Here is a 26164-nt window from a genome sequence, read left to right as displayed (position 1 = left end):
CTTTCATCCAGGGGGCTATGCGGATAAGGCTGTCAGTCAAACCTCCGGTATGCCCATGGGATCTAAATTTGGTTCTCTCGGCTTTGCAGGGGCAACCTTTTGAACCTTTGCATCTGGCTTCACTAATTCTTTTGACCAAAAAATTGGTTTTCTTGGTAGCCATTTCCACGGCTAGAAGTGTCAGAATTGGCAGCTCTCTCCAGCAAAGAGCCGTATCTAATTGTTCATAAGGACCGGGTGGTCATGCGCCCCAACAGGTCCTTTCTACCTAAGGTGGTTTCGGGATTCCATTTGAATCAAGATTTAATCCTACCATCCTTTTTTTCCGGACCCACAGTCCGCAGAAGAAGAATCTTTGCACACTTTGGATGTGGTTAGGGCAATCAGTATCTATCTTCAAGCAACTGCTCAGATAAGGAAAACTGATTGCTTATTTATTTTGCCGGAAGGCCCTAGGAAGGGCCAGGCGGCATCAAAATCCACTCTCTCAAGGTGGATTAGACAGATTATTTCTCAGGCCTATAGTGTTAGAGGGAAAATCCCTCCTTTTCAAGTGAAAGCGCACTCTACTAGGGCTGTAAGTGCTTCTTGGGCAGTGCATCACCAGGCCTCCCTGGCTCAGATCTGTAAGGCTGCAACTTGGTCATCAGTCCACACATTCACCAGATTCTATCAGGTGGATGTCAGAGGGCAAGAGGATATTTTGCCTTTGGGCGCAGTGTACTGCAGGCTGCAGTTTAGGTCCTCTGGCCCATGGCGGTCTATAATTATGATCTGTGTCTCCCTCCCCTCAATCTGAGCATTGCTTTGGGACATCCCACCATGTAATGAGCTCCTGTGTCCCGTGATGTATGATCAAGAAAATAGGATTTTTATATACAGCTTGCCTATAAAATCCTTTTCTTGAGAGTACATCACGGGACACAGGGCTCCTGCCCCTCTTGGATTTTACGTGGTTTCCTATTGCTTTGCTACAAAACTGAGGTGCCTCCCATATGGGAGGGGTTATATAGGGGAGGAATTCTCCTTAATTGGGGTTAACCAGTGTCCAATCACCAGAGGTGCCTATATAACCCACTATGTAATGAGCTCCTGTGTCCCGTGATGTACTCTCAAGAAAAGGATTTTACAGGTAAGCTGTATATAAAAATCCTATTTTTTACGCTAAAATTAAAGTTATTCTCAGTCTTCCTCCCAGCTTGAGCATAGAAACTCCATTTTTTTTTAAGATGGTAGGAGAGGCAGGGCCAGTTAACTTGTTTTGTTGGTAGTTCCGATTACTTTACTGTCGCATCCTAGGAGGCTGCAGTGCCAGTTTCACAGTCTTCCATCTTGCACATGCGCAGTAGGGTTCTGGCTGTGAAGTGACAGCCAGCTCCTAAAGCCAAGATGGTGACAGAAGATCCAAGCCCTAAGAAGAATCGTCTGCTTGTAAGATGGTGCTGGATTTAATGGGTCGGTAGGTCTCTGTTACTATTACAGTATTTGTAGCCACTGACCTTCTTTTTTTTTTTTTTTTTTTTTTAGGAGCCTTTGTTCCTAAATCAATTCAATCAGGAACCATTTTATTTCAATAAATCCAGTATCTAGCTATTGGTTGCATGTCTGTTACACACTATTCATTTGTTTTTACTTGCACTGTAAAGTGACCACTTAGAATAATCCTTAAAGGTTGCCATTGCTGCATTCGTATTATTTAAATTGCAGTTCCTTGGCTACAATGCCAACACTATGCCCTCAATACAATAACCTAGAACAAGTATGCAAACAACAACTTCCTACGCTTCTCAGGCAGATCAGCGTGAAAGTGGGTCAAATAGCAATTTCTGAAAAAGCAGTCATGGTTGGGCAATGTGCAGGAGATGCATATCATTTCTAGAATAGTGGGTTTGCTACAAGTTGTACCTCTAAACGTTGTATATTTTCCAGATGTTTTATGGAGATTGCATGAAACAACATTCTGAACATATAATTGGTACAGACTATTTACTGGTGATGTAGACAATTAAAACAACTTTACATTCTTTTCTTCCATGTGATAAAATTTCCTGTAGGACCCTAGAAAAGGCTTTGGCATAGCCATCGGTGGAGGCAGAGACCGTCCAAGTAGCAAAGATAGCGATAACTCAGTCGTTGTTTCTGACATTGTTCCTGGGGGACCTGCTGATGGTAGATTACAGTAAGCAAAATTATTATACTATTTCCCTACAATTTTCATTATGGTCATTGAATTTCGGCTCTGATATATTATGAATTCTGCAGGACAAGGGATCGCATTGTGATGGTGAATGGGGTTTCATTGGAGAATATGACCTCAGCGTTTGCAATTCACACACTGAAGTCCTGTTCGAAGACTGCCAATGTGGTAAGCCATTATTTTACATACAAGTAAAAACAAGGAAAATCGCACTACAAGGACCTATAAAAAAACAGCAGCTGGCAATACCAATTAGACCCAAATTGCAGACTTGGTTAATAAAATTGTGGTGCAATGTGCGTACATATTGAGATTAATAAATCAAAACATATGCTCAGTGTCTGCATACCTTACATGTGATTCTCAGTACAGAGGACAGACTGGAGAGTCAGAATAGTCTAAAGGTGAGCTGGATAAGAGGGCTTTGCTTCCTGGATTTATCAATTTTTCTCTATGGCCCATATTATCCAGTAACAGGAGAGGATATCTAGGAGGTCCAGCTCGCTGGCCTGGTTATTGTAAACAAAGCACAATAGACCACACTTATTAGGGGGTCACACGTCCTCTGTTAAGCGCGGTTGTGTTTCTTGGCTGGTGATAGTTGCCCTATTGTATCTTCATTACTTTTACAACTGGAGGCACTTTTTCATCCTGATTGTTTTTGTACAATTGCACAGATCAGTGCTGGGACAAGGCCATTTGGTGCCCAGGGCGAAGATGGCAAACTGCACAATCCCCCTTTTTTACGAAAGAATGTACTTTCAAAACAAGAATATGCTTATTATATTAATGGACACTGATGGGCAAATCGTATGTTAAGGGCCGCATTTTATAATAAGGGGCACTCTGGGCACAGCAAAACATGCCCCTTAACGTAAAATCTGCCCATCAGAGTGCTCCTTAATACAAAATGTACCCTTCAGTGTTGCTCTTAAAATAAAATGTGCCCATCAGCTTGTCCCTTAGCATAAAATAAGGGTCACGCTGATGGGCACCTTTTATGTTAAGGGACACTCTGATGGCCACGCCAAAATGCGTCCATCAGTGTGCCCCTTAAGAAAATATGCCCATCAGTGTGCACATTAAAAATCTACCCATCAGCGTGCCTCTTAAAATAAAATTTGTCCATCAGAGTGCCCCTTAACATAGAAAAAAGTGCCCATCAGCGTGACCTTTAACAAAATATGTCCAGCAGTGTGCACAATAAAAAAAATGCCCATTAGTGATTACTGGTTAACATGTGGCCCACATACCTTGAATGCAGGAGGGCACAACTGAAATACCAAAGGGGCGGAAGGCGGCGAGATAAGGAGAGCCAGGATCTGGGAACCGCGAGTAGCAGGGGGGGTGGGCGCACAAGTAACGTCGCACCCCCTACTCGCGGCCCGTGAGTTCGAGCTGGTCTTCTGTCAACTCTGAGACCTGTGGGGAGGAGCAGGGGGCAGGTGCACACACGCAGCATCACTGGTTGCTGGGGAAACCTGCTGTCCCAGCAAACCAGTGACGGCTGTTTTAGAAGGACACTTCACTGCGCTCCCCCACCCCCAATACATTGTACCACCCAGGGCTTCCACTCCTTCTGCTCCCCCCGTACCAGCTCTGGCACAGATTGCTCATGGACATTTCTATGGAATTTCACTTCTATGAATTTACTTGATTTTTGGAATAATTTTGTGTATGTTCAACACATGTCTTTCTTAATTCAATGCTGCACTGTTTGTTTTCTTAATCAAAACATATAGTTCATATCCTAAAGAAATCATAAAAGTCCCAAGGTGATCAATGTTAAAGCTGTAATTGAAAATTTTGACTTTATATCATCCGTTCCAAACACCAGTGTTGTGTCACCACCTTACTCAAAAAAGACTCTTACCAGAGTGAATGGACTCTTATGCCGCGTACACACGATAAGAATTCTCGTTGGAAAAAGCTCTGATTGTTTTCCCGTCGGAATTCCGACAGAATTCCACTCAAACTGTCTTGCCTACACACCAAATTTCGACCAGGACTAGAAAAAGAAAGTTCAATACCTAGTAGCCAATAGCTTCCATCTCGTAGTTCAATCTGAGCATGCGTGAGTTTTTGAGCATCGGAATTGCCAATTGAAAGTTTTTCCATCGGGAAAATTGAGAACATGCAATCAAATGTTTGCTGGTGGGAATTCGGCCAGCTAAATTCCGGTGGAGCATACACACGGTCGCATTTTCCGATGGAAAGCTCTCATCTGTCTTTTGCTGGCCGAAATTCCGATCGTGTGTATGTGGCATCAGTAACATGCACTTGCATCAAAAGGTGTATCCATTCATCTGGTGTCTGTCAACAAGCTGCATATCCACATAGTTGTTCATACTAGTGTCTCATCTGACCAGATAAGACATCCCATAGGTAAATAGAAACAGAGCCAAGGACAACCACATAACGTAAAACCATTTAAAACACTATTAAAAGTGCTAACCATTTGCATGAGTAAAAAGTAAAGTTTTAGTAAAGTAAAAGTAAAGTACGGTTATCGTAAGAAATACTCCAGTCCCAGGATGCGATCCAAACACTTCCTAGTAAAGAGCTTGGCAATGCCACAAGTGATGGCTCTGCCCTAGGCATTTTGTCAGAACTGATGTCGTGGGGGTCACAGAAACCATTGCCGATCACCACACGCTTCCCTCCAACCACTTTGCCTATTTTATATATACTGTGATTGTGTACTTGCCAAATATGCTGCAGAAATCTACCTCCACAGAGTCTGGCTGCAACCATTTTAACTAATGGCTGCTGAAGCTGTTGCCTGTTCACTTCCTGAATTTCCACAGAAGCACACCTCCAGCTCTGCAGCTCTCATTGGTCCTCTTAGGACTCACCCCCCTCCCTTCCTGGCAAACGCTCATGAGAGTTTTGCATATCATAAGCCTATACTTTTTTCCAGACAAACGGGAAGTGGGCTATATAAGTTATTTACTGGCAGAAAAAAAATATTTTACTATCCAAAGCTAAAACAACAATGGCAGAGGACTTAACAGATGGAAAGATTAAAAAAATCTTTAAATCGACCAGTCGCAACCCATGAACTCAAATCTTACTCCCTTTTGGTTCGAACGTAGAATGGGATGTTTGTGTTTTATCAATAATGCTTAACATACCATGTGTCTGGTCTGATGTTTAACCACTTCAGCCCCGGAAAGATTTATCCCCTTCCTGACCAGAGCACTTTTTGCAATTTGGCACTGCGTCACTTTAACTGACAATTGCGTGGTTGTGCGATGTGGCTCCCAAACAAAATTTTGGTGGTATTTGATCACCTCTACGGTTTTTATTTTTTGCGCTATAAACAAAACAAAAATAGCAACAATTTTAGAAAAAACACATTATTTTTTACTTTTTGCTATAATAAATATCCCTCAAAAACATATATAAAAAAAACATTTTTTTCTATTCGTTTAGGCCGATAAGTATTTTTCTACGTAAAAAAAAAAAAAAAAAAAATCCCAATAAGCATTTATTGATTGGTTTGCGCAAAAGTTATAACATCGCTGCTCCTGATGACAGGGAGCAGACGATCAGTGTCTTGTCATTATGCAGAATGGGTAGAGGCTGTTTAGATCAGCATCTCCCCGTTCTTCAGGTTCCGTGTCATGATTGCGGGTATTTGCGGGCACGATCACAGAGCTCGAGGCAGGCGCGGGTGCGCACATCGGGAAATTCAAAGTTGTGTACGTTACTTTGCCCAGCCGTTCCATTCTGCCAATGTATATTTGCTGACAGCGGTCGGCAAGTGGTTAAAGTACCAATTCCTATTACTGTCACTTTTAGGGCCAGTTTACACCACAAAAACACACTCCAGATTAGAGGTCAACCGATATGGGTTTTTCTCTGGCCGATGCCGATATTTAGAAATCATGGCGGCCGATAGCCGATATATGATGCCGTTTTTTTTGGGGTTTTTTTGGGCCGATATGTTAGGCCGATTTTTTATTTATTTTTTAATCCCCCTTGATCTCATAAAATCTAACACACCTTTCCCACTGGGGCATTTTTCAGGCGCTTTTGGGCTAAAAATAGCGCCTGTAAAGTGCCTGCAAAACGGCTCCCCTGCAGTCTGTGTGAAAGACAGAGTGCTTTCACACTGAGGCGATGCGCTGGCAGGATCTTAAAAAAAGTCCTGCAAGCAGCACGTTTGGAGTGGTTTATACCGCTCCTCCACCACTTGATATGAATGGGCACCACTGCCGAAGCGCATGCAATGCGATTTGGCAGCGGTGCTTCACGGGTGCATTTAACCTCTTTCTTTTTATGTGCCCCACTAGCAGCCAAATAGCACAGCTAAAATGATGGTGAGCCGCTAAAACTTGCAGCATTTTACCATCAACGCCTGCCCGCTCCAGTGTGAAAACAGCCTTCATAAGTGATGCAGAAAATTTCTTACATTTAAACATTTATTAACCACTTCCCACCTGGCCAATGCATATATACGGCTGGGTGGGAGCCGTCTACTCCTGATAGGACGTTCCTGAACGTCATTCAGAAGTAGCGGGATCGCGCGTGCCCACGCAGCGGCGCGATCCCGATGTGCTCGTGTCACCCGGACACGGCACATCTGAGATCGGCAGGAGGGCTCTGTGATTGGCCCTCCTGATCACATGACGGCCGTGTCCAATCACGGCCGTCATGTGATGTAAACAAACAGCCGGTTGCTAGGCAATCGGCTCTCCTCTCCTCACACGGAAGTCATCGCTGAGGAGAGGAGAGCAGAACGCTGCAGCCGGCTGATGATCAGTGAGTATGGGCTGCTTTTTACAGCTTTTTACTCACTGATCATCAGTCTAGTGTCAACACACCACACAGTACAAACACAGTCCCCACATATGTCCCCAAACCACACATGTCCCCAAAACATACATGTCCCCAAATAATAAAAACACATGTCCCTAATAATAAAAACATGTCCCCCACATATGTCCCACTAAAATCACATGTCCCAATGATTATCTGCACACATATGTACGTGATCACCTGCACACATATGTACATGATCATTTGCGTACATATGTCCGTGATCACACAAACCAATTATTATACAGTTAACGGAATTTTTTTTACCAAAAACATGTAGCAGAATACATTTTGGCTTAAATTTATGACAAAATTTGATTTTATTGGATTTCTTTTCAAATAGAAAAAAGAAAATATTGTTTTTTTTCCAAATTTCCGCTTTTTTTGCGCTTATATCGCAAAAAATAAAAAACGGAGTCGTGAATAAATAACACCAAAATAAAGCTCTATTTGTGCGAACAAAATGATAACAATTTCATTTGGGTACAGTGTAGCATGACTGCGCAATTGTCACTGAAAGCGTGAGAGCGATGAAAGCTGAAAATTGGGCTGGGAAGGAAGGGGGTGAAAGTGCCCTGTATTGTAGTGGTTAAACAAAACAAACCTCCAATCAGTTTACTTGTATGTATGATTTAGATTTAAAAAAAAAAACTATATATTAAATAAAAACAGGTAGTCAAAACTTTTGGCCGAAAAAAAATGGGCTAACTTTACTGTTTTCAATTTTTTTATTTTTTTTTTAAATAGTGTATTTTTTTCCCCAAAAAATGCATTTGAAAGACCTCTGTGCAAATGCCGTGTGACATAAAATATTGCAACAACCGCTATTTTATTCCCTAGGATCTCTGCTAAAAAAATATATATAATTTTTGGGGGGTCTAAGTGATTTTCTGGCGGAAAATACAGGATTTTTACTTGTAAGCAACAAGTGTCAGAAAAGATTTAGTCTTTAAATGGTTAAACTGAGAACTCTACACACAGAGATGAGTTCATTCATTCAAGTGTAAACATTGTATCTTTTTGCTCTTTTCTTGGCAGGCTGCCCAGAGAGGAGGAAAGCCGTTTCTATGACGACTCAGGCAACTTACACAGACTTCTATTACAGAAGTAATTTCCAAGTTGCGCTGTTCTAAATCTGCCTTTTTATCGGCACAATCGGCCGATGCCGATTAACCGGTTCCCGACCAGCGCACGACGATGTACGTCGACAGAATGGCACGGGCAGGCATATTGGCGTACAGGTACGTCCAATCTTCAATGCTGCCCTGCCATCGGGAGCGCGCCGGCGCGCTCCCGTGCTGGTCGGGGCCCCCGTGAGTCCGGTCGCGGGACCCGCGGACTCGATCGCCGCGGGCATCCCCGCGATCGTCTCACGGGACGGCTGAATGGAGGAAATGCCGTGTAAACAGCATTTCTCCATTCTGCCTAACAACTAGTGACGCTGATCTCTGCTCCATGTGATTGGAGCAGAGATCAGTGTTCACTAAATGAAAGCCCAACCCCCCCGCAGTTAGTAACACACCCCTAGGAACACTTAACCCCTTCACTGCCAGTGTCATTTACACAGGAATCACTGCATTTATATAGCAGTGATTACTGTATAAATGACAATGGTCCCAAAAATGTGTCAAAAATGTCCGATGGGTCCCCCACAATGTCGCAGTCACAATAAAAATCTCTGATCGCCGCCATTACTAGTAAAAAAATAAATAATAAAAAATTATTAATAAAATGCTATAAAACTATCCCTATTTTGTAAACGCTATAACTTTTGCGCAAACCAATCAATAATCGCTTATTGCGATTTTTTTTTTTTTTTTTTACCAAAAATATGTAGAAGAATATGTATCGGCCTAAACTGAGGGAAAAAATTTTTTTTTTATATATATTTTTGGGGGAAATTTATTATAACAAAAAGTAAAAAATAATGCGTTTTTTTTCAAAATTGTCGCTCTATTTTTGTTTATAGCGCAAAAAATAAAAACCGCAGGGGTGATCAAATACCACTAAAAGAAAGCTCTATTTGTGTGAAAAAAAGGACGTCAATTTTGTTTGGGAGCCACGTCGCACGACCGCGCAATTGTCAGTTAAAGCGACGCAGTGCCAAATCGCAAAAAGTGGTCTGGTCTTTGACCAGCAAAATGGTCCTGTCTGTAAGTGGTTAATTAAAAAACTGCAAATATCGGCCGATATATCGGTCGACCTCTACTCCAGATCCATTCCTGATGCATTTCTGCATGCACGTTAACGTATTTTTGTTGCGTTTTTGATGTGGTTCCCGGATGCATTCCAGGTGCTTTTTTTTTTTATTTATTTATTTTTTAAAGTTTCTTTTTTTTCCCCCACTATACTAGGGTCCAGTACATTTTTGATGTGTTTCAGTACAGTCCAGTGCAGGAAAAATGCAGCATGTTCTACTTTTTTTTTTCTGGAAATGACTGGACTGGTGTGAACTATGCTAAAAGAAACCTTTTTAACCTAATTTCCATGCGTTTTTGATGCAGAAAAAAACGCACTGGAATGTGGCGTGAACTAGCCCTGAATCTTGTGTTTTAGATAAGATTCATTTGTCATGGTTATTTTAAATATTTATTGAACGCCCATTATTTTATTTTTATTTATATATAATATATAATGTATGGCATAAAATTGTTACATGCTACTGTATTAAAAAAATACCCCTATACCAGAGCGACGTGTATACATTCATCTGGTGACTGTCCACAAGCTGCATATCCATATGGTTATTCATATTAGTATCTCATCTGACCAAAAAGACATCCCAGGCACATAGGAAAGAGCCAAGGACAACCACATAGCATAAAACACTATTTATTAATAACAAGTGAACAACAAGAGAGCTCTTATTGTGATCCAAACACTTCCTAGTCGGGAAGAGCGTGGTGACATCACAACCGATGGCTCTACCCTACGTGTTTCTTCAGAACTGATGTCATCAGGGGCAAAATTTATTTTGGGTTACTTCAAATGTTCCTCCGGTTCTCAATGTAGAGATAAGTGTCAAGGTGGACTCCCAATATTCCACCAATATCCAATAGAAAAAAACGACGGGACACGTTTTCCAATGCAAAATGTATTTATATCAAATGCTCTTCAAGGCATAAAATTGTTACATGCTGCTGTACAGTTATGAGCATTCCATGCTCTTCATCAGGCTTGGTGCAATGATCTACTCTCAGCCACATACTTTTATACTAACACTCCAGGGTGTAGCTTCACAGATGTATCGCATTTCAATCATCGCTAATTATCCACAGATAATTTAACCTGTTGTCATACCTCAAGCCTACTTACATTAGCAGCTAAACATCATTGTAACATAATCATCATTCATCTAATCCTTCTACTTTTGAAATAAAGGGAGAATTTCAATTCTTATATCCAAAATAGTATGAGGTTAATCCTTTTTTTTTTTTTTTTTTTTTTTTTTTTTTATTCATTCTTTTAAGTTTTCAGTGCAAGACATACACAGCAGGCAATACAATCTTATGGAATTTTCGGTCTTACACTGCATTTCCATAAATAAACAGCAAAGACAGAGAACCGTATGCTGAAACTATATAACACAAATATAATAGAAATGTGCGCTGATCTGCGGGGATGGACCTTACCGTCCCAGGTTAGGAGAATTGGTAATCAGGGGGCTGTAGTATCCATACGGCGCCGCCTCAAAAGCAACAGTACAGATCAGCCTTTCGATATCTGTGTGATCTATGCAGGGCCACGAAAAACGCCTCGGCCCTACTTAGACATTGCTTGGCGGATCAGAAGAGACAGACAAAGGGGGGAGAAAGAGGAGCGAAGAAGAGAGAGAAGGGGAGGAAAGAGGGGGAAAAAAAGGGGGGTGACGGGAATGGGCATCAAGAGAGACCCCACCGGGGAACACCAACTCCTTCTGTACTAGGTGGCCTAAGGCCCCGTGTCCGTCTTCCCAGGCATGAGCTCCAACAGGGGCATTCAGGCGGTCACCAGGTCGGCCGTGGACGCAACCTCACGCAGGTACGCTTGAGTGCCGGTAAAGTATCTCCATGGTCTCCATTTCTCGCAGAACTTTTCCTCTGTGTTATAGAGTGTGGCGGTCAGTTCCTCCATCCATAGTTAACTTTAGAGTATCACAAGGTCCTCGTAGGGGGCTGAGATTGTCTCCACATCGCTGGGATGCATGCACGCGCCGCATTCAATAGTTGCATTGTCAAGGTCTGTTTATATTTCCGGATGGGCCGTTCCGTCAGATGGAGAAGGCACGCGGCAGGGTTTCCCCGTAGATCTACCGATGTCAACTGCTTAATTGTCTCCACCACATGCTTCCAGAATGGCCCTAGTACAGGACATGACCAGAAGATATGGATCATGGACCTCATCGCAGCCTGACATCGCCAACACTCGTCCGGGATTGAATTATTCATCCTATGCAGCAGATACGAAACCCTATACCAGCGGGACACTATTTTGTAACCGGACTCCTGAAAATAGTTAGCAATAGAGGCCTTGTGCGTCAATGATAGAATCTTCCCTATCTGCTGAGGAGTAAAGGTGATTCCCAGGTCTCTTTCCCACTGACGGATAAACGCCGGGGGGAGTCCTCCGTCCAGAGAAGTCAGGAGATTGTACAGTAGGGAGAGAGTATGCCTTACAGGCTCAGTCTTATGGCAGATAGTCTCAAACGGGGTCAGGTCCCTCGGCGTGTAGGTTTTTTTTTGAACTGCTAACAAGAAGTGTTGAAGCTGGTCAGGGCAGGACTTAGGGTGGTGGGGGCCCCTGGGCTTGAGTCACTTTCGGGCCCTACCTTCTATACATTACTGTATTTATCAGCGTATAACACGCGCCGGTGTATAACACCCACCCCAAGTTTAAGAGGGAATTTTAAGGAAAACATTTTTTAGGAGGGAAGTTTAAGGGGAAAAAAAACTACATTTAAATGACCATCAATGCAGCCTTATCAGTGTCCATCTGCAGCCTTGCCCATCCATCTGCAGCATTGTCAGTGTCATTTGCAGCCTTGTCAGTGTAGCCTTGTCATTTGCAGCCTTGCCCCAGTGTCATTTGCAGCCTTGTCATTGCAGTCTTGAAGTTTAAAAATGGCGTCGCCGAGATACAGAGTCCTGTGTATCTCGGCAGCTCTCTGGTCCTCTCGGCGGCTCTGGGGTCCTCTCGGCGGCTCTGGGGTCCTCTCGGCGGCTCTGGGGTCCTCTCGCAGTCCCGAGCAGAGCCGAGAGTAGCCGAGAGTGCTCGGCTCACAGTCACGCCCAGTCCCTGTGTTATGTCCATCATAGGGCAGGACTGTGAGCGGAGCGGACCCGAGTACACTTGGCTATGTATGTCAGCGGGGCCCCCTATTGGGGGGGCCCATGGGCTTGAGCCCAGTAAAGCCCAATGGTAAGTCCTGCCCTGAAGCTGGTAGGCGCTGAATACGTCAAGAGGCAGATCCGTGAGCTCCCCCACTGTCTGTAGGCTCGGGAGTTCCCCGGAGGACCATACTTCCCCCAGTCCGTCTCAGCCTACTGTTAGTAAACCCTGGAGGAAAGTCTGGGTTCCCGATTATCGGGGTCAAAGGGGAGGGAAGAGGTGACAGATCAGTGGTGCAGAAAGCCTCCTTGTCACGACCAATGTTGCCCCGATTAGCGGGTGGTCCTGCATGTCCTTGGGCAAGGACGTCAGGCGCCGCGGGGAGGTCAGCAAGGGGATAGACTTGTCCTTAATTTCCATCTCCACCCACTGTTTATGCATTTTATTACAGTGCCAGTCCACGATTCTGGTCAGAAAGGTCACTCTATAGTACGCATGTCTGGGAGACCCACCCCTCCCCAGTCCTTAGGTCTGGTAAGGGTCTGTAGTTTAGTCCTGGATGGCCTATGTGCCCATATAAATTTCCTAATGATGGGTTTGAAATACGTAAAAAATTTCGGGGGGACGCGGATCGGTAGGGCCTTATAGATATATAGAATCCTTGGCAGTGCCGTCATTTTAAAGGCGTTGCAGCGTCCAATCCAAGTTAGTGACAGGGAGTGCCAACCCTCTAGGTCTATTTTTTAGTTTGCGTAACAGAGGGACATAATTGTGCAGGTATAACTGCGCCGGATCCGAGGTGATATTGACACCCAGGTATCTAATGGAGTCGACTGCCCAATGGAATGCGAAGACCGAGCGCAAGCCCCTGGCCTCAACTTCTGGCACAGAGACATTTAAAACAGCGGATTTGGCGCAATTGACCTTATAGTTTGACAGGGCCCCATACACTCGCAGCACCTCCAAAATGTTCGGCAGGGAGACGGTAGGGTTGGAAACATAAGATCGTCCGCATAGGCCGCGAGCTTGTGATGAGCCAAAGACTTCTGTATTCCCGTTATATTGGGGTCGTTGCGTACATGACACATGAAGGGTTCCAGCATCAGGATAAAAATTTGCGGGGACGGGGCACCCTGCCGCATCCAGTTGGTAATCGAAAAATAGTCTGAGCGCCAATCGTTCACCTGTACTGCCGCAGAGGGCTTGGAATACAACGCAGATATCCAGTTCTGCATGCAGGTGCCCAGACCTACGTGTGCCAGGGTGGCCTGCAGGAAATGCCAGGCCACCCTGGCAAAGGCCTTCTCTGCATCCGTAGAGAGAAGGAGAAAGGGCCTCCCTCCCCTATGGGCAGCGTGGATCATGTTAAGAACTCTGGTCGTATTGTCCCATGCCTCCCGCATGGGGACAAACCCCACTTGGTCGAGATGTATCAAGCTCGGGATATGCGGCACTAATCTGTTGGAAAGGATCTTGGCAAAGAGTTTCAGATCTACGTTCAAAAGTGCAATTGGGCCGAAAATTCCCGCATTGTGATAGGTCCTTCCCTTTCTTGGGGATTAACGATATGTACGCCCGAAGCGAGTCAACATGCATGTCACCACCCTCCTTCACCTTATTAAATGCCTTAAGGAAGTGCTGTGTAGGTGCGCTAATAAGTCAAGGTGAAGCCATCAGGCCCCGGCGCCTTTGACGGTTCCATTGTGGCCAGAGCCGCCTGGAATGTTAATCATCATTTAACCAGTTCGCACCCGCGCTATAGCCAAAAGACGGCTACAGCGCGGAAGCTAACTGCCGGGAGGGCGTCCCTGGCCATCCTCCTGTTTACTTCCCCTCTGCCCGCTGCCGCGGGCGCACACCGGGGATGTTCTGTGCTGGTAGTGTCCCTCGGACACAGCCAGTAACAGATCGCTGTAAACGGCCAAACACAGTGGCCGTTTACAGCGCAATCGGCGTGTCCAATGAGAGATTATCTCATATGTAAACATATGAGATCATCTCTCATGTAAACATATGAGATCATCTCTCATCGCCGGCTCTCCCTCCTCAGACAGACACTGTGTGAGGAGGGAGAGATGAACCACTGAGAGATACAGCGTTTAGTGAAAAAAAAATGCCCATCTGTCCCACCTGTCAGTGCCATCTGCCACCTGTCAGTGCCACGTGTCGTCAGTGCCACGTGTCGTCAGTGCCATCTGTCATTGGTGCCATATCAGTGTCACGTGCCATCTTTTATCAGTGTCACGTGTCATCAGTGCCATCTGTCATCAGTGTCACGTGCCATCTGTCATCAGTGTCACGTGCCATCTGTCATCAGTGTCACGTGTCATCAGTGCCATCTGTCATCAGTGTCACGTGTCATCAGTGTCACGTGTCATCAGTGCCATCTGTCATCAGTGTCACGTGTCATCAGTGCCATCTGTCATCAGTGTCACGTGTCATCAGTGCCATCTGTCATCAGTGTCACGTGTCATCAGTGCCATCTGTCATCAGTGTCACGTGTCATCAGTGCCATCTGTCATCAGTGTCCCGTGTCATCAGTGCCACGTATTAGTGGCATCTGTCATCAGTGCCACATCGGTGTCACGTGTTATTGTCCTGGGGCTCCAGGGCCTTCAAAAGTGTAATAGGTAGTCTACAAGTTAGATGTGTCATTTATGCTCCTAGAACGCGTGACGGTGCTCCCTGCATGTTGGGCCTCTCTAAGTGGCCAGGCTGTGGAAAAGTCCTGCACATGTGGTATTGTAATAATCAGGAGTAGCAGAATTTATTTTGGGGCATTATTTGTGGTATACACATGCCATGTGAGAGAAATAGCCTATTACAATGACAATTTTGTGGTAAAAAATTTAAATAAAATAAAAAAATCTTCATTTTGCAAAGAATTTGTAGGAAAAAATTACAACATCAAAAAGCTCACCATTCCTCTTACTAAATACCTTGGAATGTCTACTTTCAAAAAAGGGGTCATTTGGGGGGTATTTGTACTTTCCTGGCTGCCTATGTCTAATAGTACTGCGATACTGAGTAATCCTGTCTCAAATTTTTTTGTGTAATCTCACTAACTTGTATTAAATTGCAGGGCCATGTTTAAAATATAAATAACAGAGAGTGCGCATGCGCGTGGTGCCGCGATCAGACATGTTCTGATCTAGCTCCGCATTCCTCCGGCAATTTTTAGCTATTAATAGCGAGGGGGAACGACCGGAACGCCACCGGACCTGCAGCCAGGCTCCCGCGAGCGGAGGATGCAGCGGAGAACGACAGGGAACAGCTCACACAAGCGCAAACATCCCCAGCAGCCTCATAAGTCCCGCACCTCACAGGCCTCACAACAGGCCAAGATGGCGCCCGGGAGGAGAGACCCACAGAGAGGCAGCCCACAGCCCCCTCCGCAGCGTCTGACACAGGCTGAGCGGCAGCGAGGAGAAGAGATCACAGATAACAGCAGGCTTAACATCCAGCGACCCCAGGTAGCACGGGACCCCATGGAAGCAGACTGTGACCCGGCCTATGCCTATTCCCCTCAAGTTATGCAGGAGGGGGAGAGGGGGGGCGCAGCGCGAGGAGGTGGACAAGTCCTGCTGACAACACTGCCCCGCTCTAGCCTTATCACCCAAGCTGAAATCCACAGAGATCCCTTCTCATCCCAGTCTCAGGAAGAGCTTTTTTCTTCACAGAGGGGACACCCTCAATTGTCTCCCCTGTCAGACTCCCCTGAACAAGCTATACTGTTCAGATTCCCCAGCCTCCTCCACAAACAGGCAGATGGCTGAAATGGCTGAGGCTGTGTTGAGTCAAAATGGAAACGGGCCTGCCCAGCATCCCGCCCCTACAGTCGCTGTCACTGTCCTGTTGGCCAGATTTTCAACCCTGTTGCAACAAGAACTGTCCAAAGCATGTGATATAATTACAACAGGCATGAAAAACGACTTTCAAAACATTGGAGAAAGGCTAGACACCATTGAGTCTAAAATGGATGGTACGGTGAAGCGTGTGAATCAGAACTCTAGAATGATTCCATCTCTCCAAGACCAACTTGACCAAGCGAACGCAAAGATTGAAGATCTGGAGAACAGATCTCGGAGATACAATTTTCGAGTACAAGGCCTCCCAGAGATGGAGGCGAACTTAGAAGAATCGATCCACGCCCTGATGACGGAATTGATACCAGATATCTCCCCCCATCAGCTAGAGCTGAACAGAGTTCACAGAGCCCTGACTGCCCCAAGAGCGGATGGACTACCGCGAGATGTGATAGTCAAACCTCACTTTTACCGGATTAAAGAAAGACTAATGTTGGAAGCAAGACAGAGGGGAGACATCTCTATGGCGGATCACTCGATCCAGATTTTCGCGGACCTAGCTCCATCGACGATCCAAAAGAGGAGAACACTGAAACCGCTTATGACTCAACTTATCGATCACCGCATCAAGTATCGATGGTCTTTTCCTTTCAGATTGACATTCGCCTATAAGGGTAAAACCCACTACTTCTCCGACTTCCAGTCTGGTGAGGCGTTGCTCCAGAATCTGGGTTTGCTTCCTATGGAGCCTCTTGCCCCCCAACACCCCTATGGACGAGGGTCGACCAGTGTCCCCCTTGTGGTCACGGCAAGGCAGGTCCAGGGCCAAGAAGTCTCAGTCAGTCACCTGACCTGTCGTGGGACCTTCATACCCCAAATCGGCCCTGATGGGCCCCTTTCAAGATTGAACTTGATATCTCTCAGGGACTCGGACGCTGTCCTGTGACTCTTCAGGGTTTTTTTTTTTTGTTTTGTTTTATTTTTTTGTGTGTCCCCCCCCCCCCCCCCCCCCTAGACTGAGCGAAGCTATTGTTCCTCTACATGGTGATGATGGCTTGTTCTAATCCTTTTTATATTATCCCTTATTTTTCTGGGGGGGGGGGATGCTGTTTTACGGTTGCTTGGGGTGCTACTTTACCCGAGTTTGTTTCCTCTCCCAAATAGTTTGAGGATGACAAAACCTTATGTTAAATTCCCTAATTTTACATTGCTTTTGTTTTTCTAAGGATGCCTTGATTCCGGTGGCGGCCTGGCTTGACCCCTTCAACGGCCGTGTTTTCAGAGCCGGAGGAGGGCGCACGCCACTCGTGGTGGACTTGTTACTACACCTTTAGTGGGGACAACTCTACGACAAACAAGGGGGACTTGGTGCCCCAATAGGTGCACTGCCAGACAGTGTGCGGGTTACTTTTAGCTGTAACTTTAGTTACCTTTGTCATCCTTGCGGTGGCAATGAACGCGCAGTTCTACTTTTATTGTTATGCTTTTAACCTTATGTCTTTCCTCTTTTCTTTCCTTTCTCCAACCTCTTATTCTACGGATGCGCTCTGGTTCCGGGACTGGATCCGGCCGAGAAATCCTGACGGCCTCGGTGGGGTCTGCCTCCAGCAGCAACACAGTGAGTACAACCTGCTAAACCATCATGACCAATAATCCACAACTGACTTATTCCATAGTGACACATAATGTACAAGGCCTGAATTCTCCGACCAAGAGAGCAAAGGCTTTTCACCAATACCATAAAATGAGGGTGGACGTTTTACTATTACAAGAGACACACTTCTCACGGAACTCAGCCCCTAAATATTTGAATGCCAGATACCCCACAGCTTACCTGTCTAGTGGACCCGATAAGAAAAGGGGTATGGCCATATGCTTTGCGAAACGCGTCCCTTTCACTCCAACTAATGTTCTAAAAGATAGGGAAGGTCGATATATTCTGGTGGTCGGAAAGATAGATGACAGCGTTGTCACCTTTCTCTCCTACTATGCCCCCAATACGGGTCAATTATCTTTCTTCCGGGCAATGTTAAAGGTGGTAATGCCCCATGTAGCCGGTCACGTAGTATTCGGGGGCGACAGAAATGCTTCCCTGGATCGGATCTTGGATAGATCTAACCTGGGGAAGCCTATTCTGAAACATGCCCCAAAACACAGCTGCGAAATAGCTCGTTTAATACACAGTTATGACCTCATCGACCTCTGGCGCAATGTACACCCCTCTGTTAGAGATTATACGTTTTATTCTCCAGTGCACAAAACATACTCCCGTATAGATCATTTGTTTACTGTCCCCTCTGTTCCCATATGTCTTGGAGTCTAAAATTATCCCTGTGGCATGGTCCGACCACTCTCTGGTCCAGGTAGTCCTAACAGGCTTATGGGCCAGACCGTGCTCGGCCGCGTGGAGATTAAACGAATCCTTATTGAATGACCCATTCGTTGCTGATGAAATAGAAAAAACTTTACGTCACTATTTCCAGGACAACCCCGCTGAGGATACCTCTCCCTCCATAGTGTGGGCGGCCCATAAGGCCACTGTTCGGGGCAAACTAATACAACTATCTGCCAGAACCAAACGGGAAAGGGACCTGATAATTCAGCAGCAAGAGAAGGAGCTGTTAGACATAACTCAGGCACAAAAATCCAACCCGCAAACAGATCTTAGGAGCCAGATTGACGAAGCGCGTTTGGCTTTTAAATCTGAGCCTCACAACAAGAGCGGACAAATACGTCAGATGGAATAGGCACCGGCACTATTCTCTCGGCGACAAACCTAACACCCTACTAGCTAGGAAACTCAATCCAAGACCTTTTAATCCAGCACCCCCCAAATTTAGACTACAAAATGGCCACGCCTCCCAAAATCCTCAGCTCATCTTGAAGGAATTCCACGCGTTCTACTCTAAGTTGTACGATTCTCCCAATGATCTTAATGTACAAGAGGCAGAAGCATTCTTGCGGGATTTACCGCTCCCTACATTATCTAGAGATCATGTGGAGATAATGGAGTCAGAGTTTACAGAGAGGGAAATAGCGGCGGCCATCAAATCCCTGCACCCGTCAAAATCGCCGGGCCCGGATGGTCTCTCGGGCCACTATTACCGCGAATATAGCGAGATTCTGACTCCTCACCTCTGCTCTTTCTACAATGAGCTACGCAGGGGCGGCCCTTTGCCTCCACACGAGAATAGGGCTTACATACATGTAATTCCCAAGCCAAACAAGGACCACGGTGATTGCACAAATTATCGGCCCATTTCTCTAATCAACGTGGACCTTAAATTAATGACCAAGATAATGGCTACACGTTTGAATGGGTTCCTAGCACACTATATTCACCCGGACCAGTCTGGGTTTGTCCCTACTAGACAAGCCCCAGATCAGACCAGACGCGTCATTGATCTTATCTCTGCATTGAACTCAGGTTGGGATGGAGGGGGACAGAGAGGAGCACTACTGGTCTCTCTTGACCTGCATAAAGCATTTGATTCTTTGTCCTGGAATTATTTATTCTTTATTTTGGGTAAATATGGATTCGGACCAAGTTTCTTGACCACGCTTAAAATGATTTATGACACCCCCACGGCGAATCTAATGATCAAAGGTTACCAGTCACCGAACATTCACATATGCAGGGGGACCCGCCAAGGGTGCCCCCTGTCCCCCCTATTGTTTATATTAGCTTTGGAGCCACTGGCTATTAAAATCCGTGAACATCCAGACATACTGGGTGTTACAAGTGGCGGACGGGAACATAAATGCGCTTTGTTCACAGACGATATCTTACTGCTCCTCTCCTCCCCAGTCACCTCTTTACCTAATTTGCACGGGGTATTGCAACATTTTACAACATTCACAGGGTTAAAGGTAAACCACTCCAAATCTCAGGCACCTAATGTATCCCTACAACCACATATAGTCCGAGCATTACGGAGCTCTTTTCCCTTCCAATGGCAAGACAAGGCCTTACCATACTTGGGTATCACACTGACCCCTACTCTTACGTCATTGTATAAACATAATTTTCCCCCACTGTTTAAAAAAATCTCTGCAGATCTTAAACGATGGTTGAATAACCCTCCGTCATGGTTTGGCAGGTTGTGTTCAATCAAGATGACGGTTTTACCTAAAGTACTCTACCTATTCAGAACCTTACCGATCTCTATTGATAGGCGAGAACTCCAGAGGTTCCAGAGTAAACTGCTGGACTATATATGGGAGCACGGAAGACCCAGGGTGAATAGACAGACGATGTATACACCGAAGGCAGGGGGTGGCCTGGGCATGCCGGATTTGTTTAAATACCACCAGGCGGCATTAATTTCACAATTAATTCAGTTCCATACCAATCGAGATAGACCGCTCTGGATGCTGTTGGAATCCTCTCAATTTCCAGGAAAAGAAATTAGCCACTTAATGTGGATGAGGGCAAAAGACAGGCCTAAGGTGATGTGCCCGACTTTGTTCTTCTCTAAATTTGTGGGATAGGCTAGCTACTACCCATAACTTCAGATCCGGACATGCCCCACTAGCCCCTTTGCTTAACAATCCCATGTTCGCCCCGGGTCTCCGCCCCCAAGAGTTTTCGTGGTGGACCAACAAAGGTTTACTTCGTATAGCTGACTTATGTGACCATAGGGGGGCTCTGTCGCGAACGTCTCTACAAGAAAAGTATCAGCTCCCGAGGTCGGAATTCTACCGCTATACTCAAATAGCGCACTTTTTCGCATTTCTGCACTCACCGCATGCACCCCGATGGAAACTATTTGTAGGACACACGACAGCCTCACGGGCCACATATCTCGGCTATACAATATTTTATTCCCACCTTTTCAGAAATTGCCTTACATGGAGAAATGGGAAGGGGATATGCATACCACCTTGAAGATGGAGGAGTGGAACAAAATAATACAAGGTGCATCTAAATCTTTTATTAACACTTCTTTGATTGAAGCAAACTATAAGGTGCTGATGAGGTGGTATATGGTCCCAGCTCGACTGGCCACCTTCGCCCCTGGGGTGTCCCCGCGGTGTTTTAGGGGCTGTAATGCGGATGGTACCATGTATCACATATGGTGGTCGTGCCCGAAGGTGCGACGGTTTTGGATACGCACGTATAATTTTATATATTCTTTGACTCGAGTGAACCTCCGCAAATCGCCCCTGCATGCGCTGCTGGGACGCCCCGTAGAAGGGGCTTTAAAGCCAATGAGCAAGCTTATAGCTTTCATCTTTGTGGCAGCGAGGATATCCATAGCCAAATCGTGGAGATCACCAATTGTCCCGTTTTACTTACTTAAAACAAAATTGTCCTGGATAATGGTGAATGAACGTTTATTGGCAATACTTGCTGATAGAATGGCTTGGTTTAACAGAGTGTGGGAACCTTGGATTAGAGATCTCGTAACTGGGTAAAGGTTTTTTTTTTTCTTTTTTTTTCTGGTGTGGGACTGGAGGGCGGTCCCCGGGAACTGGAGTGCATCCCCCTTTTTCTTCTTCTTCTCCTTCTTTTTCTCTTTCTTTACTTTTTATTCCTTATTTCTTTACCCTTTCTTACTATAGTTACTTTACTTCTTTTCCTTCTTTAATTGAGTACACCTGAAAACACATGTGCCAGCACCTTTTTAATTACCATTTATTTAGGTTTTACTATGGCACTGAAGTCAAAAAGGGAGGGTTGGATAATAAAGGCTCAGATGTTTGTCTCTTGACCCCTAAAAGAAGCAAGATACGGGACGACTACCTGGAGGGGGTGGGCCTGTAACTCTTTGATGTACCCTCGCAACTTCACACATGTACAACCAGTTTTTTCCTCCTTCTCTCTACTTGCATTGTTTCATATTGTTTTCTTGTGCTTTTATGTATCGACATTGTCAGATACCGAAATTGTAACTTCTCTTGTTGAAAATTTGAATAAAAATATTGAGAAAAAAAAATATATAAATAACATAATTGAACTCCCGAATGTGAGGACTCCCAGTAATGGGAGGGGTTATATGGGGGAAGTTCACGCCTTAAGGGGCGTGCCAGTTTCCAGCACCTGATACGCCAATATAACCCACATAGTTATTACTATGGCTCACAAACGGCCTTTTTGTCCACCTGGGGCTTCGGCTAAGCGTCCCCAGCCCGACAGAACGACCTCTGAAGGACAAAAGCGTCCCTGGAGCCGCAAGCCTAACAGGCCTATAAACAAAAGTGCTACCGCATGAAGGTTCGCCTTCGGGAGTTTGCAGCCCGGTGGGCCTCTCGGCTGTCCGGCCAATTTCCTCAGGCTACAAGATAGAGTTCCTCTCTTGGTTGCAAAACAGATTCTTCCCCTCCAGCTTACCTGTACTCCCTGCTCGCCAGGAAGCCCTATTGAGGGCGGTAAGGGACCTGTTGAGTGGCGTGGTGGTAGTACCTGTTCTGGAATCGGAACGTTTCCAGGGATTCTACTCAAACCGGTTTGTAGTCCCCAAAAAGGAAGGGGTACATCCAATTTTGGACCTAAAAGCCCTCAATTAATTTGTATAAGTGCAGAGGTTCAAAATGGAATCGGTTCGCTCAGTAGTCGCTGCACTCCAAGGGGTGCTCCCCTTTCCGGTCACGGCCCATGCCACCTGGGCAATTGGAACGTCTTGGGCCTCCCGACATCAAGCGCCTGTCAAGTGTGTAAAGCGGCGACTTGGTTGTCTGTTCACACCTTTACAAAATTCTACAAGGTAGGTGTCAGTGCATCGGCGGATGCCTGTTTTGGCTGCAAAGTTTTGCAGGCGGCCTCATAATTGCAATTGCACTTACATTTTTTCCTGTTTTTTGGTAAAAAAACAGTACTTTTAAGTAAATGCACTGTTGAATTTGTTACTGCAGTTCTGAGGCGGTTTGGAGGTAGTGACTCCCAGATGAGGAGCACTCTTTTACCCCAAAAAAATAAAAAATTCTTGGTTATTTCCACACACTTCTTTTTGTGGGTAAAGTTTTTGTACTAGTTCGCACATGCCATTGCGGGTGACGTTTTTATGCTGTTTTCCAACCCCTTGTTTTGGCACTACTTGGGAACGTCCCAATGGTCTAAGAAAGGAGCTGTCAGTCAGTGAATGTAAGCGAAAATAGGATTTCTTTTTTTTGTACTCGCTGTAAAATCCTTTTCTCTGTAGTTCACCGACTGACACAGCACCCTCCCCTCCTATTTTTGTCTACATTATACTGCTTGTTGACGTACTGAGGCTGCAGTAGCAGGCTGAGGGGTTGTTACCTAAGGGACCGCCCCTTGGGCGGAACTAGAAAGTTCTAGATTTATTATCGCATGTTATGCCTAGTCCTCTCCTGAAGGTGGGGTAACAACCCAATGGTCTAAGAAAGGAGCTGTCACAGTCGAACTACAGAGAAAAGAATTTTTACGGTGAGTACAAAAAAATTATATTTTTCTCATGATCTAGTCAAGATGCATTTTGCCACCTGGTGGCGCTTCATTGATATTTTTGTCATATGGTGGGGGGACATTGAGTCTTTGAAAAGATTTGACATGATGCTTAATTGTTGTTGTCTTGAGATCCAATTTAAGATGAATTTAGGGGGAAAGTCTGCTCCTTTTTTGGACACTAGGATTTATATTGACCAGAGTCGCATAGTCTGATCTGTATAGGAAACCCACTGATCAAAATCAATTGCTGTCTTTTGACAGCTTTCATCCACTGCATGTCTTTAGATCTATTGTGAAGAATCAATTATGTAGGGTCAAATGCATGGTCAGTGATGTGACTGTGAGAAAGATCAGATTGGACGATATGTGTGACAAGTTTAGAGAGTAGGGATATCCTGAAAACATTACTGCACAGGAGTATAGGAAACTGTTGCAGGATGAGAATAGGACAGGTATATATAGACGTGAGGTAAGGAAATTACCTTTTATCTTTCAAGTCCCCAGCTATAGTGAGGATATTTTCATAGTTATTAAAAGGCATTGGCCATTGCTAAGATGGGCTTATCCTCGGAAGAATTCCAGCAGTTACAGATGAAGGCATACAGGAGGAATAGTACAATTAGAGACTCATTGGTAAGGTCTGAATATCGCAAAGGGAAAATCAATTGAAAACAACATTTTTAGATAAAAAGAGTAATGGTTGTTTTTGTTGCCTAAATTGCATTCAATGTAACTTATTGCTGAAGGGTGATAATTTTTTCACCACTACCTGGATGAATAAAATGATGGTGAAAGGTTATCATACTTGCCAATCCTCTTATGTCATTTTATATTTTAACATGTCCCTGCAATTTAATATATGCTGGTGAGACTACACCAAAAATTGGAGACAGGATTACCCAGTATCGCAGTACTATTCGACATAGGCAGCCAGGTTTACCAGTTTCTAGGCATTTTCTATAACCTGGCCATAGTGATTCAGACTTGAGGTTTTTGATTGTAGAAGAGGTACTTAGAGATCGGATACTTAAAGAGGGAGTCCACCTACAAAAAAAATGATTAAAAGCCAGCAGCTACAAATACTACAACTGCTGACTTTTAATAAATGGACATTTACCTGTCCTAGGGTCCAGTGATGTCGGAAGCCGAGCAATCACTCGGTTCTCGGCTGCTGCCGCCGCTATTCTCATTGAGGGAATCACCTCCTGGGTCTCTACTGCGAATGCGCGAGTTGCGCTGCACGTCGTAAGTGGTCCCAGCTATCTCCTAGAACCTGTGTGTTTCTCAGGAGACAGTGGGGGGAGTGCAGGAAGGGGCGTGACTCCCGTGGTAGTCTATTGCCGGAAGTGGGTGCAGATACTGGTATTATACAGGTATCTGCACCCCCTCCACCCTGAAAGGTGCCAATTGTGGCACTGGAGGGGGGGAAGAATCCGATGAGCGAATCCGATCCGATGATGAACGGCACTTTTGGGTGGAACTCCGCTTTAAATTGAAACAGAGATAAATATGGTGAATAAATAAATTGAGGTCCCTGCACCCCGAGGGAATGGACAGGGATTATGACCTATACCTGTTTTTATGTGAGCGATTGCATTCTTCCTTTCAGGATGAATGGAACTATACAGGACAGGACTATGGAATGTGCCTGGAGATGGATTTGGCCTGACAAACCGTCTTAATGAAATATAGGGTTGTATTTAGCAATTTTGTGCATTTTGTATGTGATTTTTGTTTAAATTTTCAGTTTTTTTTTTTTTTGTTCTTTCTGATTTTTTTTTTTTTTTTTTTTTTTTTAACAATTAACCTCATACTATTTTGGATATAAGAATTGAAATCCTTCCTTTTTATTTCAGAAGTGTAATGATTAGATGAATGATGATTATGTTACAATGATGTTTAGCTGCTAATGTGAGTAGGCTTGAGGTATAACAGATTAAGTTGTCTGTGGATAATTTAGTGATGCTTGAAATGTGATTCATCTGTGAAGCTACACTCTGGAGTGTTAGTATAAAAGTATGTGGCTGAGAGTAGATCATTGCACCAAGCCTGATGAAGAGCATGGAATGCTCATAACTGTACATTGACTTGTAACAATTTTATGCCTTGAAGAGCATTTGATATAAATACATTTTGCATTGGAGAACGTAGACTGTCATTTTTTTCCTGTTGGATGTTGGTGGAATATTACCTACCTTGACACTGACCTCTACATTGAGAACTGGAGAAACATTTGAAGTAACCCACCCAAATTTTTCATATATCGTGATTTTACCCTGGTTTCAGTGCCCCTGATGACGTCTGTTCTGTAGAAACACTTGGTAGAGCCATCACTTGTGAGGTCACCATGCTCTTCCCAATTAGAAAGTGTTTGGATCACATCCTGTAACTGGATTTTTTCTTAAGATAAGAGCTTTCTTTTGTTGTTCACTTGTTATTAATAAATAGGGTTTTATGCTATGTGGTTGTCCTTGGCTCTTTTCTATGTGCCTGGGAAGTCTTTTCTGGTCTGAGATACTAGTTATGAATAACCATGTGGATCTGCAGCTTGTGGACAGTCAACAGATGACTGTATACACCTCAATCTGGTAAGTGTCTTTCTTTTTTTTTTTTTTTTTAAGG

General features: G+C 44.7%; 1 protein-coding gene across 3 annotated transcripts in view; it reads left to right on the top strand.

Annotated features, from left to right (window-relative positions):
• TJP3 (tight junction protein 3) overlaps nt 1–26164 on the top strand; it is a 566967-nt gene that overhangs the window by 187584 nt on the left and 353219 nt on the right. For all 3 annotated transcript variants that reach the window (XM_077475676.1, XM_077475677.1, XM_077475675.1), the window contains exons 3-4: nt 2055–2179; nt 2263–2365. In XM_077475676.1, coding sequence (XP_077331802.1) covers nt 2055–2179; nt 2263–2365 — 228 coding nt within the window. The remainder of the gene's footprint in view (nt 1–2054; nt 2180–2262; nt 2366–26164) is intronic.

Source organism: Lithobates pipiens, unplaced genomic scaffold (assembly GCF_037356315.1).
Source record: "Lithobates pipiens isolate NorthernLeopardFrog02 unplaced genomic scaffold, aLitPip1_a1.2 Scaffold_13, whole genome shotgun sequence".
Classification (NCBI taxonomy): Eukaryota; Metazoa; Chordata; class Amphibia; order Anura; family Ranidae; genus Lithobates; species Lithobates pipiens.
The sequence above is the reverse complement of the archived record's forward strand: the minus strand, read 5'-3'. Positions and strand labels throughout refer to the sequence as shown.